The sequence below is a fragment of the Erinaceus europaeus genome, chromosome 10 (assembly GCF_950295315.1).
Source record: "Erinaceus europaeus chromosome 10, mEriEur2.1, whole genome shotgun sequence".
In the NCBI taxonomy this organism is placed as follows: domain Eukaryota; kingdom Metazoa; phylum Chordata; class Mammalia; order Eulipotyphla; family Erinaceidae; genus Erinaceus; species Erinaceus europaeus.
In genome coordinates this window covers 40,097,063-40,110,913 of record NC_080171.1, presented here as the reverse complement: position 1 = coordinate 40,110,913, position 13,851 = coordinate 40,097,063, and the positions used below count along the sequence as shown (strand labels likewise).

At 43.2% G+C, this 13,851-nt stretch overlaps 1 protein-coding gene across 1 annotated transcript in view; it reads left to right on the top strand.

The window, feature by feature from the left end:
* The first annotated feature begins 4,789 nt into the window (after positions 1 to 4,789).
* Positions 4,790 to 13,851, top strand: part of PCSK5 (proprotein convertase subtilisin/kexin type 5) — a 357,422-nt gene continuing 348,360 nt past the window's right edge. The window contains exon 1 of the mRNA XM_007536380.3: positions 4,790 to 5,490. Within this exon, the coding sequence (XP_007536442.1) occupies positions 5,299 to 5,490 (192 nt within the window). The 5' untranslated portion in view covers positions 4,790 to 5,298. The remainder of the gene's footprint in view (positions 5,491 to 13,851) is intronic.

Below are 13,851 nucleotides of genomic sequence, written 5' to 3'. Positions count from 1 at the left end.
ATGAGGACACAGACCTCTGGTGGTGGGAACGTTATAGAATTATACCCCTCTTATCTTATAATTTTGTAAATCAATATTAATATAAAATAAATAAATGTCTATTAAAAGCAAGTAAACAAAGAATGTTCTGTGGATGCTTGAGAAGAATGTGTATGTTGTGGTAGAAACTTCTATATATCCTATTATAGACTACTGACTGATTCATTAAGTCAATATGTGAGTGAGAAAGACCAGGCCTGGCTCTATTTTGGTATGTGCAGAGTCAGAGGTGGAACCTAGGTCTCAAGCATGCAAGCCCTGTGTTCTACACACTGAGCCACACTTTCCTGGCATCTTTTGAAAAAGAGTGTATATGTGGTAGAGAGGTAAAACAACTACCAAATCTGAAATATTAAGCTGGGTTTCCAGTCTCCTATTTGACTTTATTTTATTAGCCCAGGTTTGTAATTTAGGTTAGTGTGCTATGAACTCTTTGGTTCAAAGGACACTCTAATCTTTCTTTCTTTTTTTTTTTTCTTTTTCACTCTAATCTTTCATCTACTCAGCCCTTCTTTTTTAAATCTTTGTTACCCATCCATTTGTTAACTTATTTTTTATAATAGGATTATTATCTTCAGAATTAGTTTTCTATTGTTCTTAGTTCTTCATTTGATAAAATGTTGAAATTAGATTCTATGATAGTTACAATCTCTTTCAGTTCTGGTGTTCCATGGAGTGATTAAAGACATGAGCTGTACTTGGCTCAATGCCTGGCCTACAGCTAGTGCTTAATAAATGGTAGTTATTACAACCATTTACTATTACTATCACTATTACAATTTATCAGTTTTCACTCATTGTTCTGGATTTGATATACTGAAAAATGGATTCAAATGTCCATAAACCTGGTGAATCTTTCACTGGGCAGTTAAAAATTTGTCTGACATTCCTCAACTACTACCACCTTGGCCAATTTCAGACTATCCATTACTAACTTATAATTTGATTCACATACTCTCAAATTGGAAGAGATCTTAAAGATCAATTCCAAGCAAGGATGTAGCAGAGGAAGAAATAAGATGTCTTTTAAAGCAAACATTTTCTAGACTGATTCTTGTCTGCAAAGACTCAAGATGAGTCTTGAAAAGTTTTTGGTCATGTTTACTAAATTACTTGGATTTCTGCTCATTAAATGGCATTGAGATTTTCTTTTTTCTTTTCTTTTTTGATTTTGCCTCCAGGGTTATTGCTGGGGCTTGGTGCCCGCACTATGAATCCACTGCTCCTGGAGGCCATCCCTTGTTATTGTTATTGTTACCACTGATATTGTTGCTGCTGGATAGGACAGAAAGAAATCAAGAGAAGAGGGGAAGACAGAAAGGGGAGAGAGACAGAGACCTGCAGACCTGCTTCACCACCTGTGAAGCAACCCCCCTGTAAGTGTGGAGCTGGGGGCTGGGGGCTGGAACCGTGATTATTTTTTTTAAATACTTTTTTATATTTATTTATTTTCCCTTTTGTTGCCCTTGTTTTTTATTGTTGTTGCAATTATTGTTGTTGTTACTGATTATGATGATCTTTGATAGAACAGAGAGAAATGGAGTGAGGAGGGGAAGACAGGGAGGGGGAGAGAAAGACAGACACCTACAGACCTGCTTCACAGTCTGTGAAGCAATTCCCCTGCAGGTGGGGAGCCAGGGGCTCGAACCGGGATCCATACTCTGGTCCTTGCACTTTGCACCACTTGTGCTTAACCCACTGTGCTACCGCCTGGCTCCCCGGAACAGGGATTCTTAACACCTGTCCTTGTGCTTTGTGCCATGTATGCTTAACCCACCACCGACCAACCTCCCTGAGATTTTCTTTTGGGAGTTACTTTGGCAGAAAAACCCACAGCTAGTAGAACCTCATTATCAAATAATTTGTTACAAAGTGTGACAGAGTAAAAAGTTCAAAAACTCCCTTATTTTCTTCTGCTTATTACAAAGGGAGTATAAAGGGTCAAGTCTTGCAGTCCCACTCTTCACATGCAAAAAGTCAACATTTGTGCATGACTTGAATTTTAGCTTCTTTTCTAACGTTAGGGATAGTTTTCATTACTCCTATTCTACTAGTCCCTTGTCTCCCTTTGGCTACTGAGACACTGTTAACTGAGCCACCTATGAAGCTGAAAGTCATGAAAGGTGTTTTTGCTGCAGCTGTTGATTGGTATGTGGAAGCTTCATTCTCTCCAGCTGATCCTTATCTGGAAGCTTCATTTTGGCCAAGTGGTTCTAATCAAAGAGGCTAATGAGTCATTCAGGTAGACCCCAAAGCTGGAAGCAGGATGTGCTTGTGCATAGTTGGGATGGGAAGTTCTTTTGGTATTCTTTAGGTCTAAGAATCACACTCCTTGAAAAAACATGCATATTGAAGTGGGAGATAGCTGTAAAGACAAGGAACACCAAGATGAATGAATTTATATTCATGTTTGATTTGACAGAGCAGTATGGGTTCCCAGTAGATATTTGAAATAAAACTAGGTTTCCTCTTGCATAGGTTTTGCATTTCCAAATGAATATGTACTCAAATGAGAATGTATATGCCTTTGAGTAAGATAAATGCTGGCACTGGGATTCATTTACAAGCAGAAAAGTGATCCCCCCATTTTCAATCAGTTCCTACCTCACTTAAGTCTTTCTCATGTTTAGAGAAGAAAATACAGTGTGTGTGTGAGTGTGTGTGTGTGTGTGTGTTTAGCAAATCATGCCAACAGAAGGCAAGAGTATTCGAGGAAGAAAAAGAGAAAGATGAAGTAGTTTCATAACTCTTAGGAAGTAGTCCCTGATGCCACAGGAACCATGCTACAATGATTCCTCTTCCTCTCATTCTCAAGTTGAAGTTCTGAGAAAACATGACTTTCATAGAGAAGCATTTTTTGTATTGTTTTGGCAGTCCTAAATAATAATGGCACCAAAGTCTCACAGGTCATGCCTCAATGTGACTCATGAAACACCTCATATAAACCTTGCCATGACCACCCTCCTGGGATCATTGTCAAGATAGACACTCCCCCACCTCTGATAGCAAATACCACTGATTATGAACATCTCAATTAAGTATAATCATAATCCCGTCTTAATTAGGAGTTGAGCCATGGATCCCAAGATCTCAGACATGAAAGGTTTTTTTGCATAACCATTATGCTATCTCCACACCCATATGCCAAAATTTAATTTTTTTTTGTTTATTTATTTATGAGAAAGGAAGAAGAGAATCAGCATTAGTCTGGAACATATGATGCTCAGGAACTCATGTGCTGCGCCACCTCCTGGGCAACACTGTGCCAAAATTTTAAAGTCTAAACACAGCATTCACACCTTTTCACTTATAAACAACATTAAAAATTTTCACTCTTGAGTTCTACTAATTCTCTACCTTCCCTTCCTCTTTCTACAGCATTTAATACAATACCTGACACATGCTAGGTCCTCAGAAGAGTCAATTAGCCACACAAATATGCAAACCGTTGCAAATTATTTAGTTCATTTGATCGTTCACCAGTGATGAGGAGATACTACTTTATGGGTTTGTTTTGAGGATTAAATATGGTAGCAGACCTTATACAATGTATAAAACATCATAAAATGGTAATTTATGAGTTATGAACATAAATTTGAGTCTATAAACTCTAAATGTATGGATTTTGAGCTGGCAGGTTTATGGGGGGTAGTAAAAGTGAATCTCTAGTCAGACAAAATAATCCTTACTCAAGAGCCACAGGTGTGGCAGGTTAAACAATTTGAACACATTTCACCAGTGTTGGAAAAAAAAGGTGGGGGTGTGAGGGGGAATGAATTAGGAATATAGTGAATGCTTTTAAGATAAATTGAATTATTTCAGAAAGGATAAGTTTCCTTTTCAGAAGAAATCACCCTGTATCTCCAAAAGACCAGGGAGTTATACAGAAGAGGGTTAATTCCACCTCCCTCCTGTTTGCCACAAGCACAGCAATGAAGGTACTTGAAGCCACGTATTTCATCTAGACATTCTCTATGGTCTTGCTTGGAAAAGTTGAAAATTTTTGCCCTAGTGGAAAAAACAAAACAGACAAACAAACCCTGTCATTCTAGCTGTAAGGAATGAATGGAGTCATTCCTTTGGTCCAACCTTTGAACTACCTCCATACCAAACATTTTCAGAAAAGTCTGTTCTAAACTCCGTGGCTGTAATTTTTTACTTCCCAGAAGTGTAGCTTAGTGTCGGATGCACAAATTTCGAAAGTGGGCCAGAAACAGACAGACTTGGCTTTGGAACCGCTTGCTTTTCTCCCCAAGCCACGCTGGCCGTCCTGTGTGGTAATTTCTTTCGAGTGCAGAATGTGTAAAACAAACCGTTGCTGAATAGCATGAGCAAATTAACGAAGTGAAAATCTCAGGTTATGTTTCTGACAATTGACTTGCAAGTGACCTCTTTAAAAACACTTAGTTGGTTAAGGAGGTTCCCTGAGAGGATGAATGAATCTTCCGGGAGTTCGACTCGCATCAGTGTGTAATTCTCTTTAGTCTTTCGGGAAGTGGCGGTAAATTAATACAGATCTAGGAGGACTGAAGAGAAAGGAGGCAAAACGAAGACTGGAGACCTTTCCGCTCAGCCCTTTGGGAAGTGGGGTTTTGGAGCCTGGGATTCAGGAGGTTACAAACAGGGAGAAGCCGGCGGCGCTAGGACCAACTTGGAGTCTGGCTGTGGCCGCTAGCGGGCGGAGGAGGGAAGGAGGAGGGGGTGTGGGAAAGGAGGGGTGTCAAGGGGGCGGCGGGGGTGGGAGTCATTTATGCGGAGCAGGCGCTGCCGCCTCTGCCACTCACACTCCCCGCGCGCTGCCTGGAGCTGGAGGGGGTGCTGGGAACCAGCTGAGCAGCGCTGGGAACTGGGGCCAGCAGAGGGGGCGCCCGGCTGCTCGCTCCCGTTGCCTTCGCGGCACTCGGGCCCCGCAGCAGCGAGAGCCAGTCGGAGTGTCTGAACCCGAGGCGGGCGAGAATCGGCTGCTGGAGGGCGCCCTGGGCATTCAGCCGCCCGCTGCGCTCCAGCGCGGTAGCGCTCGCCGCCTGCCCCGCGGGCCGGAGAGCTGCGAACTGAGGTCGCCCCCGCGCCGGGGATGGTCTAGGAGCCCGCGCTAAGCTCGCCGCTCCGCTCGCCGCCTCCTGCGGATCAACCTCGGGCTTCGAGTCGCGGTCACCGAGGCTGCGCACCCGGACCGCCCAGGCCGGAGAAGTTAGTTTGTGTTCAGCGCAGTGCGAGGAGAGACTAAGCGGGCGAGAGAGGCAGCCAAGCGCCGGGGCCATGGGTTGGGGGAGCCGCTGCTGCTGCCCGGGACGGCTGGACCTGCTGTGCGTGTTGGCGCTGCTCGGGGGCTGCCTGCTCCCTGTGTGCAGGACGCGCGTCTACACCAACCATTGGGCAGTCAAAATAACCGGCGGTTTCCCGGAGGCCAACCGCATAGCCAGCAAGTACGGATTTATCAACATAGGACAGGTAACTCGAAGCTGCCGGGGCGGGGGTGGAGGGCGCCCCCCGGGACCTCCCCGGCCCCCCCATACACACCTTCCACATGTGCTCTTGCAACTGTTGCCCTGACTTTTGAGAGATGGTCTCTCTGTCTCTATACACACATCCCCCCCCAAGTTGGGGGAGGTTACCTATTTCTTCTTCAAGCTCTAAGGGACAGGTAGGAAATATCTCTAGAAAAGTCTGAGTATGACTGTTCCCTTGTGGGTTTAAACTCACCCGGACCTTCTAACAGGAAAGTCGGAGGTAAGGGAGGGGAGACTTGTACCATGAACTCTATCTTGGGGGTGAGGGTGGGGGGTTAAGTCTGAGGTTTTGAGAGACGGGTTAAGAGGGAGGCACGGAATGGGAATGCTTTCCTGCTCGCACCTGAATTTAGCCCAGAAAGAAGTTTCATTCCGGGTGAAAGAACCCCTTGGCTCCTAGAGTGCTGGAGGTGCAGGGACTGGAGCTGTTTGGGAGAGAAAAGCAGAGGGAGGGGAGAGGGGGCTGAACCCCGCGTAAGCGCTGCTCGGGGGGAGAGATCCTCCCTAGTTACCCCCGCCTCTCTTGCGAAGTCCACGTTGGGACGCCAGACGACCTCAGGAAGACGGGAATTTAGCAGACCTGCTAACTGGGTTACGCTCTAGGAGCGAGTCTGCTCTCTGAGGGACTTGAGGTGTCTGGAGGCGGCACCTTTAGATCAGAATTGGGCAGCCAGTGAAGCACTGGCATTTGGAGGTGTGAGGGTGAAGCTCCAAGTCTTTAGGCTGAAGGACCCTGCCTGTAGTGGGGGATACTGATAAAATTGAAAGAGGTTCCAAGGATGATTGGAAGCGCTACAGACTTGGAAGCATATCCTGGCTTAACGGTTTTAGCTCCCCCTTGTCTTCTTTGCGAGAAATGGGATGGAGAAGACCCAGAAAATGGCCTCTCCTATTCCCCACCAGCAATCTTATCCTGACCTGGCCAGACATCGTGGCTCTGACCAAATGATGACAGGGTTGGGGGGGGGATGAAGGTGATGGGGCACTGGGGATGCTTACGCTGTTGGTGTCCTGCCTGGGTAAAGCAGGAAGAAAGTCGGAGCTGGAGCGCTCCTTGCCTAGGAACTAAACCCCCAGAGTCACGACCTTTGCCTCTCTGGGGCATCCTGCTCCGACTGAGAGCAGGCAGAACTGCTGTCTCCTGCTTCTAGAAGGAACTGGGGAACAGGCTGGGGTGGTGGTGGTGGTAGTGTGTGTGCGTGTGTGTGTGTGTGTGTGTGTGTGTGTGGGGGGGGGGGTGTTCACAGTCACCAGTGCAGGAGCTCAATGTCTTGTGCTTTGCTGGTGCAAAGTGGGTGGAGGGGCTTGTTGCAGAAAAGCATGTACTAGGGCTGGTGTAGGAACCCAGTCCACTTGCTCCTCACTCAGATGGAAGGGAGGGAAGGCAGCCTCAGGATTTTGTTCCCTGAATCTCTTAGTTTCATTCCAAGAGCTTAAAATTGGGTGCAGTGTGTGCTGGAATATCATTTGGCTAACACTGAGTCCCACTGTTAAGCTCTCTCTCAGATCCTCATCTCCCAGGTTAAACTAATAGTGAACACCAGGCATATTTGGAAAAATGGGTTTTTGAACATTTTTTAAATACTTTAAATTGCAGATTTAGATAGAACAGAGAGAAATTGAGAGGGAAGAGATAGAGGAAGAAAGACACCTGCAGCACTGCTTTACCTCTCTGAAGCTCCCCCTTGTAGGTGGGGCACCCAAGCCTTGAACCCAGGTCCTTGTGCATAATAATATGTATGCTCATTTGGGTGCACCACTGCCTAGCCCTTCATGAAGATCCCTTTTTTCTTTCTCTTTTCATCCCCCTCCCCCTTCCCCCCTCCCATTCTTCTTCTTCTTCTTCTTCTTCTTCTTCTTCTTCTTCTTCTTCTTCTTCTTCTCCTCCTCCTCCTCCTCCTCCTCCTCCTCCTCCTTCTCCTCCTCCTCCATCTTCTCCTTCTTCTTCTTCTTCTTCTTCTTCTTCTCCTTCTTCTTCTTCTTCTTCTTCTTCTTCTTCTTCTTCTTCTTCTTCTTCTCCTCCTCCTCCTCCTCCTCCTCCTCCTCCTCCTCCTCCTCCTCCTTCTCCTCCTCCTTCTCCTCCTCCTCCTTTTTTACAAGAGCTTTATCCTCAGCTCTGGTTTATGGTGGTGCAGAGGACTGAATCAGTGACTTTGAAGCCTCAGGCATGGGAGTCTCTTTGCATAACCATTATGCTATCTTCCCCTACCCCTTGAATATTCTATAACATACAAAAGACTTTTGGTGGAAGTTACTTACATATAGAAGGGAAAAAATGACAAAGAAATAAACCAAGAAACCAAAACACATGAGGTTGCCCAGCAGAAGGAAATCTCATAAGACAGTGGTGAAGTCATGGTTCAAGACTCCGGTCTCTGCTCCAGATCTGAAAACTCAGATCTCAGAAAACTTGTCTTTTTAAGGGATTGCCTTCATGCCATGGCTGGGAAGAAAGCAGGAAGTAAAAGCCCCATTCCCCTCAATTCTGAGTAGAATCAGTATAAACATCTAGTCTCACATGCACACATAGTTCAAATAGACTTGGGTTTCTTGAATCTAAGAAGTTTTGTGATGTCTAGGCAAAAAGACCTGCATATAAATTAACTCAGTAATTAGGACTCAGAAACTGCATAGCTAGCAAGGTGGGGGGGTGCAGAAATTATCACCCATTTTTGAATAAACACTTGCCTTGCAAGCTCATCTAGTTTAAAAAAAAACATAAAACAAAACAAAGGAAGTTCTGATGAAGATCCTTGGCTTTTTAAATAGTATTACTTAAGAAAGTTTAGATGCAAACAGCACCAAACAGTATATATTGTGTATTTTGTTTATAATGCTAATGAAGAAATTAAGTGCTTACAGAGAATACAGAGGACTTAAATTGATGAGCCATAGCCAGTGTAAGAAGATCAGCTATTTCCACTGTGTATAGCATTCCCTCTGTAGATCAAAGGAATGTGTAACCCTATGCTAAGTATTTGGGGTGGTAAATTGAGTTCACACGTGCAGTATCATTACACTGTAAAGGCCAAATGTATTTCTTATTCATTCATTACTGCTCTGACCTTTTAACACTTTAGACATCCTTTTGTTATTCTTTCCATCAACAAACTAGCTGAGGTTCAGCTAAGGGCAGTAACTTGTAATGGTCTCTGGAATGTTCTCCTGGTTTTACTCAGTTGGCCACAGGGTCCCAATTCCTGTGTTAGAAATGAACTGAGACCTGTTATTAGTTTCTGAAGTCATTTAATGTCTTGGTGATATTTTTATATCTCAGAATCATGTTTTAGAAGAAGAAAGTTGTGAGGTTTCACCACAGTCAATATTCAGCTTTGACCACTTACTCCAGATTTCAGTATGCTTTGTTTCAGTGTTTTAGCACTTTAAAAAGTCACTATTGGTAAAATTTCAAGTCTGGAGATTTCTACAGACAAGAATAGGCATGCCTCTTCTGTTCGTTGAAAGATAGGATGTGGAGAATAACAGATGAGCAAGCAAGCAAAAAGGCAAAAGATATATTTGACTTACTTTAACAGAACAGTAATGAGACATTTTTTCATGTGGGCAGTGCTATAGATAGCGTTCTGTTTTGGTAGGTTTTCATGGGATGCCTGTATCTTGTTGAATGGCTATGCCTTGAAATGAAATGATGCCTTGATTATTCGTAGTTATTGTCATGTCCATGTGCTACATCTTTTGCTTGATACTAGTGTCAGCTGTGGAATACTCTTCCTTCTTTTTCAAGCCCTGACTTCATACCCTCCTGGTAACTGGAAGCAGCAGCACTTGCCAGGGCTACTGAGGGAAGGTGCACCTGCATGGGATGGATGAAGCAGTCTTAGTCCTCACTCAATAATTTTGTGTTCTGATCCTCAAAGATGACTGTGGTGCTTTGAGAATAGAAATGACATAAAATAACAAGAGTTGGTATCATGCACCTTGCGACTAAAATCTACAAACTGATAGGCATCAATTAATTCCTGGTTGTTCGAATGCTACAGTGGTTGTTTGCAGTGGATAGTAGTTGTGCTTATCCTTCTGAAAATGTTTTATCTTTCTTAAATGGTGATTTAGATTAGTGAGGGAGACCTAGACTGACCCCTGAGTGATGCATCTGGCTTTGCAAAGGGCAGCTCTTTACACTAAAAAACCCTCATCACTTGCAGTAAAGTGTTGGGTTCTCAAGTGTGAGGTCCTGAGTGTAATCCTCAGCATTGCATATGCTGGAGTGATGCTCTGGTTCTCTCTTCTCATAAATAAATTAATAAGTTAATTAATCTTTAACCAAAATAAAATAATCTCATCACTTATATTTACCTATTTCTAAGATGAAATAGGAAAACCCACTCTCTGCATCATGTAAATTACACTGAGCAGGATTTCAGAAGGGTAAAGCCAGATTCATGAGTTACTGAAGATATATTTTACCTGGAATTCCCATTGAACATATAGTCTGGGAACTTCTAGAGATGCTACTTGTAAGGTCTGTGAAAGCAGAGAAGTCACTGAACTTAATGGAGCCCTTGTTTCTTCATCTGTAAAATGATAAATCTGGATGACAGGGTGAGTTGACTATGCAGTGCTCAGCATATAGTTAGGCTTGCAGCAAAAAGGTTTGTTGAATCTGAATCTGAAATCTGTCTTTAGATAGGGAGAAAAAGAAGATATTTTTTTATAGTGGAAGATGCAAAATGTGAAGATCAGGAGAATAAATTTTTGATGACTGAGTAAAAAGAGCTAAATAAGGGCTTTGTAGATGGGGAAAATGGTTTTCCATTTCAGCTAGCATTTTAAAATAGTTTTCTGTTGGATTCTGGCTAATTTCCCATGGTAGTGCCCGCCCCCTTCCTTGATCCTTGTGCATTACATGTTGTAGGATAAGCTTGCTGGAGATGGGAGAAAAATAATCTGAACACCAATTGCTTTATAAAGTGTCTTCCCTTGGTACATTATGTTAAGTCTTATATATATATATATATATATATATATATATATATATATATATATATATATATATCCTTGTGGAGAGTTACCACTACAAGTCAACTTTTTTTCAGAAAGAGAGATGAGACCAGATTTCCTCAGTGCCATGGGGGCCGGGGACTTGAACTAGGTTGCACACATGGCAAAGCAGGTGCCTTTTCAGGTGAGCTATCTTATTGGTTCTATACCATTTTATTTATTTATTATTATTATTTATTTATTTTTTCCATTTTGTTGCCCTTGTTGTTTTATTATTGTTGTTATTGATGTTGTCATTGTTGGATAGGACCGAGAGAAATGGAGAGAGGAAGGGAAGACAAAGGTGGAGAGAAAGATAGACACCTGCAGACCTGCTTCACCGCCTGTGAAGCAACTCCCCTGCAGGTGGGGAGCCCGGGGCTCGAACCGGGATCCATACTCTGGTCCTTGTGCTTTGTGCCACCTGCACTTAAACCGCTGCACTACCACCGACTCCCTCTATATCATTTTAGAATCAATATTGTGTTTAATTTTGGATGCAGCTGTATGAGGAAGAGTTAAGTAGGGGTGTGTGTATCTGTATTACAGAGCACTGCTCAGCTCAGACTTATGGTGGTGTGGATTGGATCTTTGGTGCCTCAGGGATGAATGTCTTTTTGCATTACCATTATGTTGTCTTTTGGGTCCAGTAGCATTTTTCTTTTTTCTTTTTAAATTATTATTTAATAATGATAAAGAGAGGGGCAGAGAAAGATAACCAGGAACATCATTCTGGTACATGTGCTATTGAGGGTTGAATTTTGGACCTCATGCTCTAGAGTCAAGTGCTGAGCCACCTCCTGAACCAGCATCCTTTTCTTTTCCTTTCTTTTTTTTATTGCCACCAAGGTTACTGCATGGTTATTGTGCCTGCATGAGGAATCTACCAATCCTGGCCACCATTTTTTCCTCTTTTTTTTTTTTTCTTCCTTTATTTGATAGGGTAGAGAAATTGAGAGGAGCAGATAGACTGAGAGAAAGACAGCACCTGCAGTACTTGCTTCAGTACGCATGAAGCTCCCTGATACCTGACCCTCCCTACACACACACACACACACACACTCACTCAAATTTGAGTCCTTGCTCATGGTAATATGTGCGCTTAACCAGGTGCACCACCGCCCTGACCCCACCACCAGGAGCATTTTCTATACTAGTCAGAAGAAATGCTTTAGCAGGAAGAAAAATCAGAAATATTGTTAAAGCCTCCCTGGGTAATTTTGACCAGTGAGTAATGTGGGATTCTTGACCTATTGATGAACAATGGGGAAGGAATTCTGCGTGCTTATGGAGGGTAGTGGGAGTGGAGGATGTGGCTTGTCTGGGACAAGACTGTGCTCCCCTAGTAAATCTTAGGCATTTGGTAAATGGAAAAGTAAATCAGTGAGAGAAGCCCAACATTGGTCCTTGTGAAGTGTATCTGGCTTTGCATGCAATAGCTCTTTACACCCAAGAACTTCATCTCTGGTCACTGCTTGCCACTCTTACATGCATAGTTCTCATGAATAGGGGGAATTTCACTGGAAAAAGTGATTCAGACTCCTTGGCCTGATAGTAATGGGCCTGTTGCATTAAAATCATAGACCAGGAATGGGCCTTGCATGTGATCATTGGGATTTTCAGTGTCTATTTGAAATTAAAAAAGAAATATAAGCCTGTACTTTCCTGAGTCCCAGAGCAGCTAAACTTGCCTTTGCACACTGTCATGAGTGTGTATCCAGAAGTCCTAACCTCAGAGGTCAGCCAGAAAAGCAGGATAGTGTCGGCTAGGCAAATTTCCAATGATGTCTGGCTCTTAGCTAAAGGAAGGGAGTCCTGACCCAGAAGTAGCCCCTGAGTGGAGAGGGGTATTTGTGTAGACTGTTCAAAGAGCATAATGTTTGAGTTTTCCCCAAGTACTGTGTTACCTCTTTTTATTTGTTTGTGGATCAGGAACCTCAGGAACTTCAAACAATTCTGATTTCACCTAGGACTGCTTTTTCATTCAAAGAGAGACAATGGGAGGGTACAACCCCAGTACCTTTCTTGTGGTGCCAGGGCTCAAACCAGGCCTAGCACATGGCAAAACACATGGCCTTCCCAGGGAGTTATCTAGCCCAAGGTCTATACCATGTCTAGGTATCTTATCAGCCTTGCTTTATCACTTGGCTAGTTCAGATTGGATTCAGTGATAAGCTACTTTTGTCTTTCTAGATGGTTAAAAGAAATGTATATAGAAATCTATGCTGGGAGAGGTACATACGTGTATGGCTATGTACATGCAAGTTCTCTCTTTTTAATCAAAGTTAAATCTGTACTCAGTTTATAGTGAAATAACTCAAGAGATTATATCTTTCCAAGAGATTACATCTCTATAGCTAAGCTACCAAGAAGGAAGTTATCAGTGCCAATTCACTCTTCACTTTGGGTTCATGTAGGAGGAAGATACGGCCAAAACAAACAAGCCAACCAACTAAAAACAAGAGTAGGATCAGGTGTGAATGAAACTGCAGGAGTTTCTATTTATTAACAGTCTGGCCCTGGGTACATCACCTCCCAGAGTTGCTGTGAAGTGAAGTGTCCTTAATAATGACATTGGATAAAGTGGACATGGCTGTGTATATTTTTGTAAAGTGAAACATGATCTGTAAAGTTCCTAAGGATCTCACAAAGGAAGAGGAGAGTTCTGCAGTTAATGGGGATTTCTATAGTTGATCAATTTAGGATTTTTTCTTCCTCTTTATTGGGGTGTGTGTGTTAATGGTTTACAGTACAGTTGTTGACACATAGGTACAACCTCTTATCTCCCCATGATAGGTGTTTGCAAGACACTCTCCCCCAACCTAGGTCCTCTTTCACTGTCATGTACCAGGACCCTGGCACTCATCCATCCTACCCCATCCCCTTCTTCTCTAGAGTTCCTTGCTTTTGCCTGTGCTCATAATTGTTTCTGGGGATCTAGTGGACCAAAAGAGGGAGGAATCAATTTCTCAGATTCTCCTATTTGGGGACAGTGGACACTTTCCCCCCAGACACTGTGGAGAGATTTATTGAACTGGCACATCTGACTAGCAAACCAGTCAGCTAGGGCCCCCACTTCTTGACTGAACAGCTTTAGCTTGTGAGAGATATACAACCCCAAGTTTGAAAGCTTAAAAAAATGATTTATTTTTATGGCACTGGGGACTCACACATATGCAATCCCGGTGCTCCTGGGCAATTTTTTTTTCATTCCTTTCATTATTTCAGATAATTCCAGAGAAGGGATTATCTGCTCCATCTATATGGTGCTTTCCCATGGGGTGTTATGGTACTCCCATGT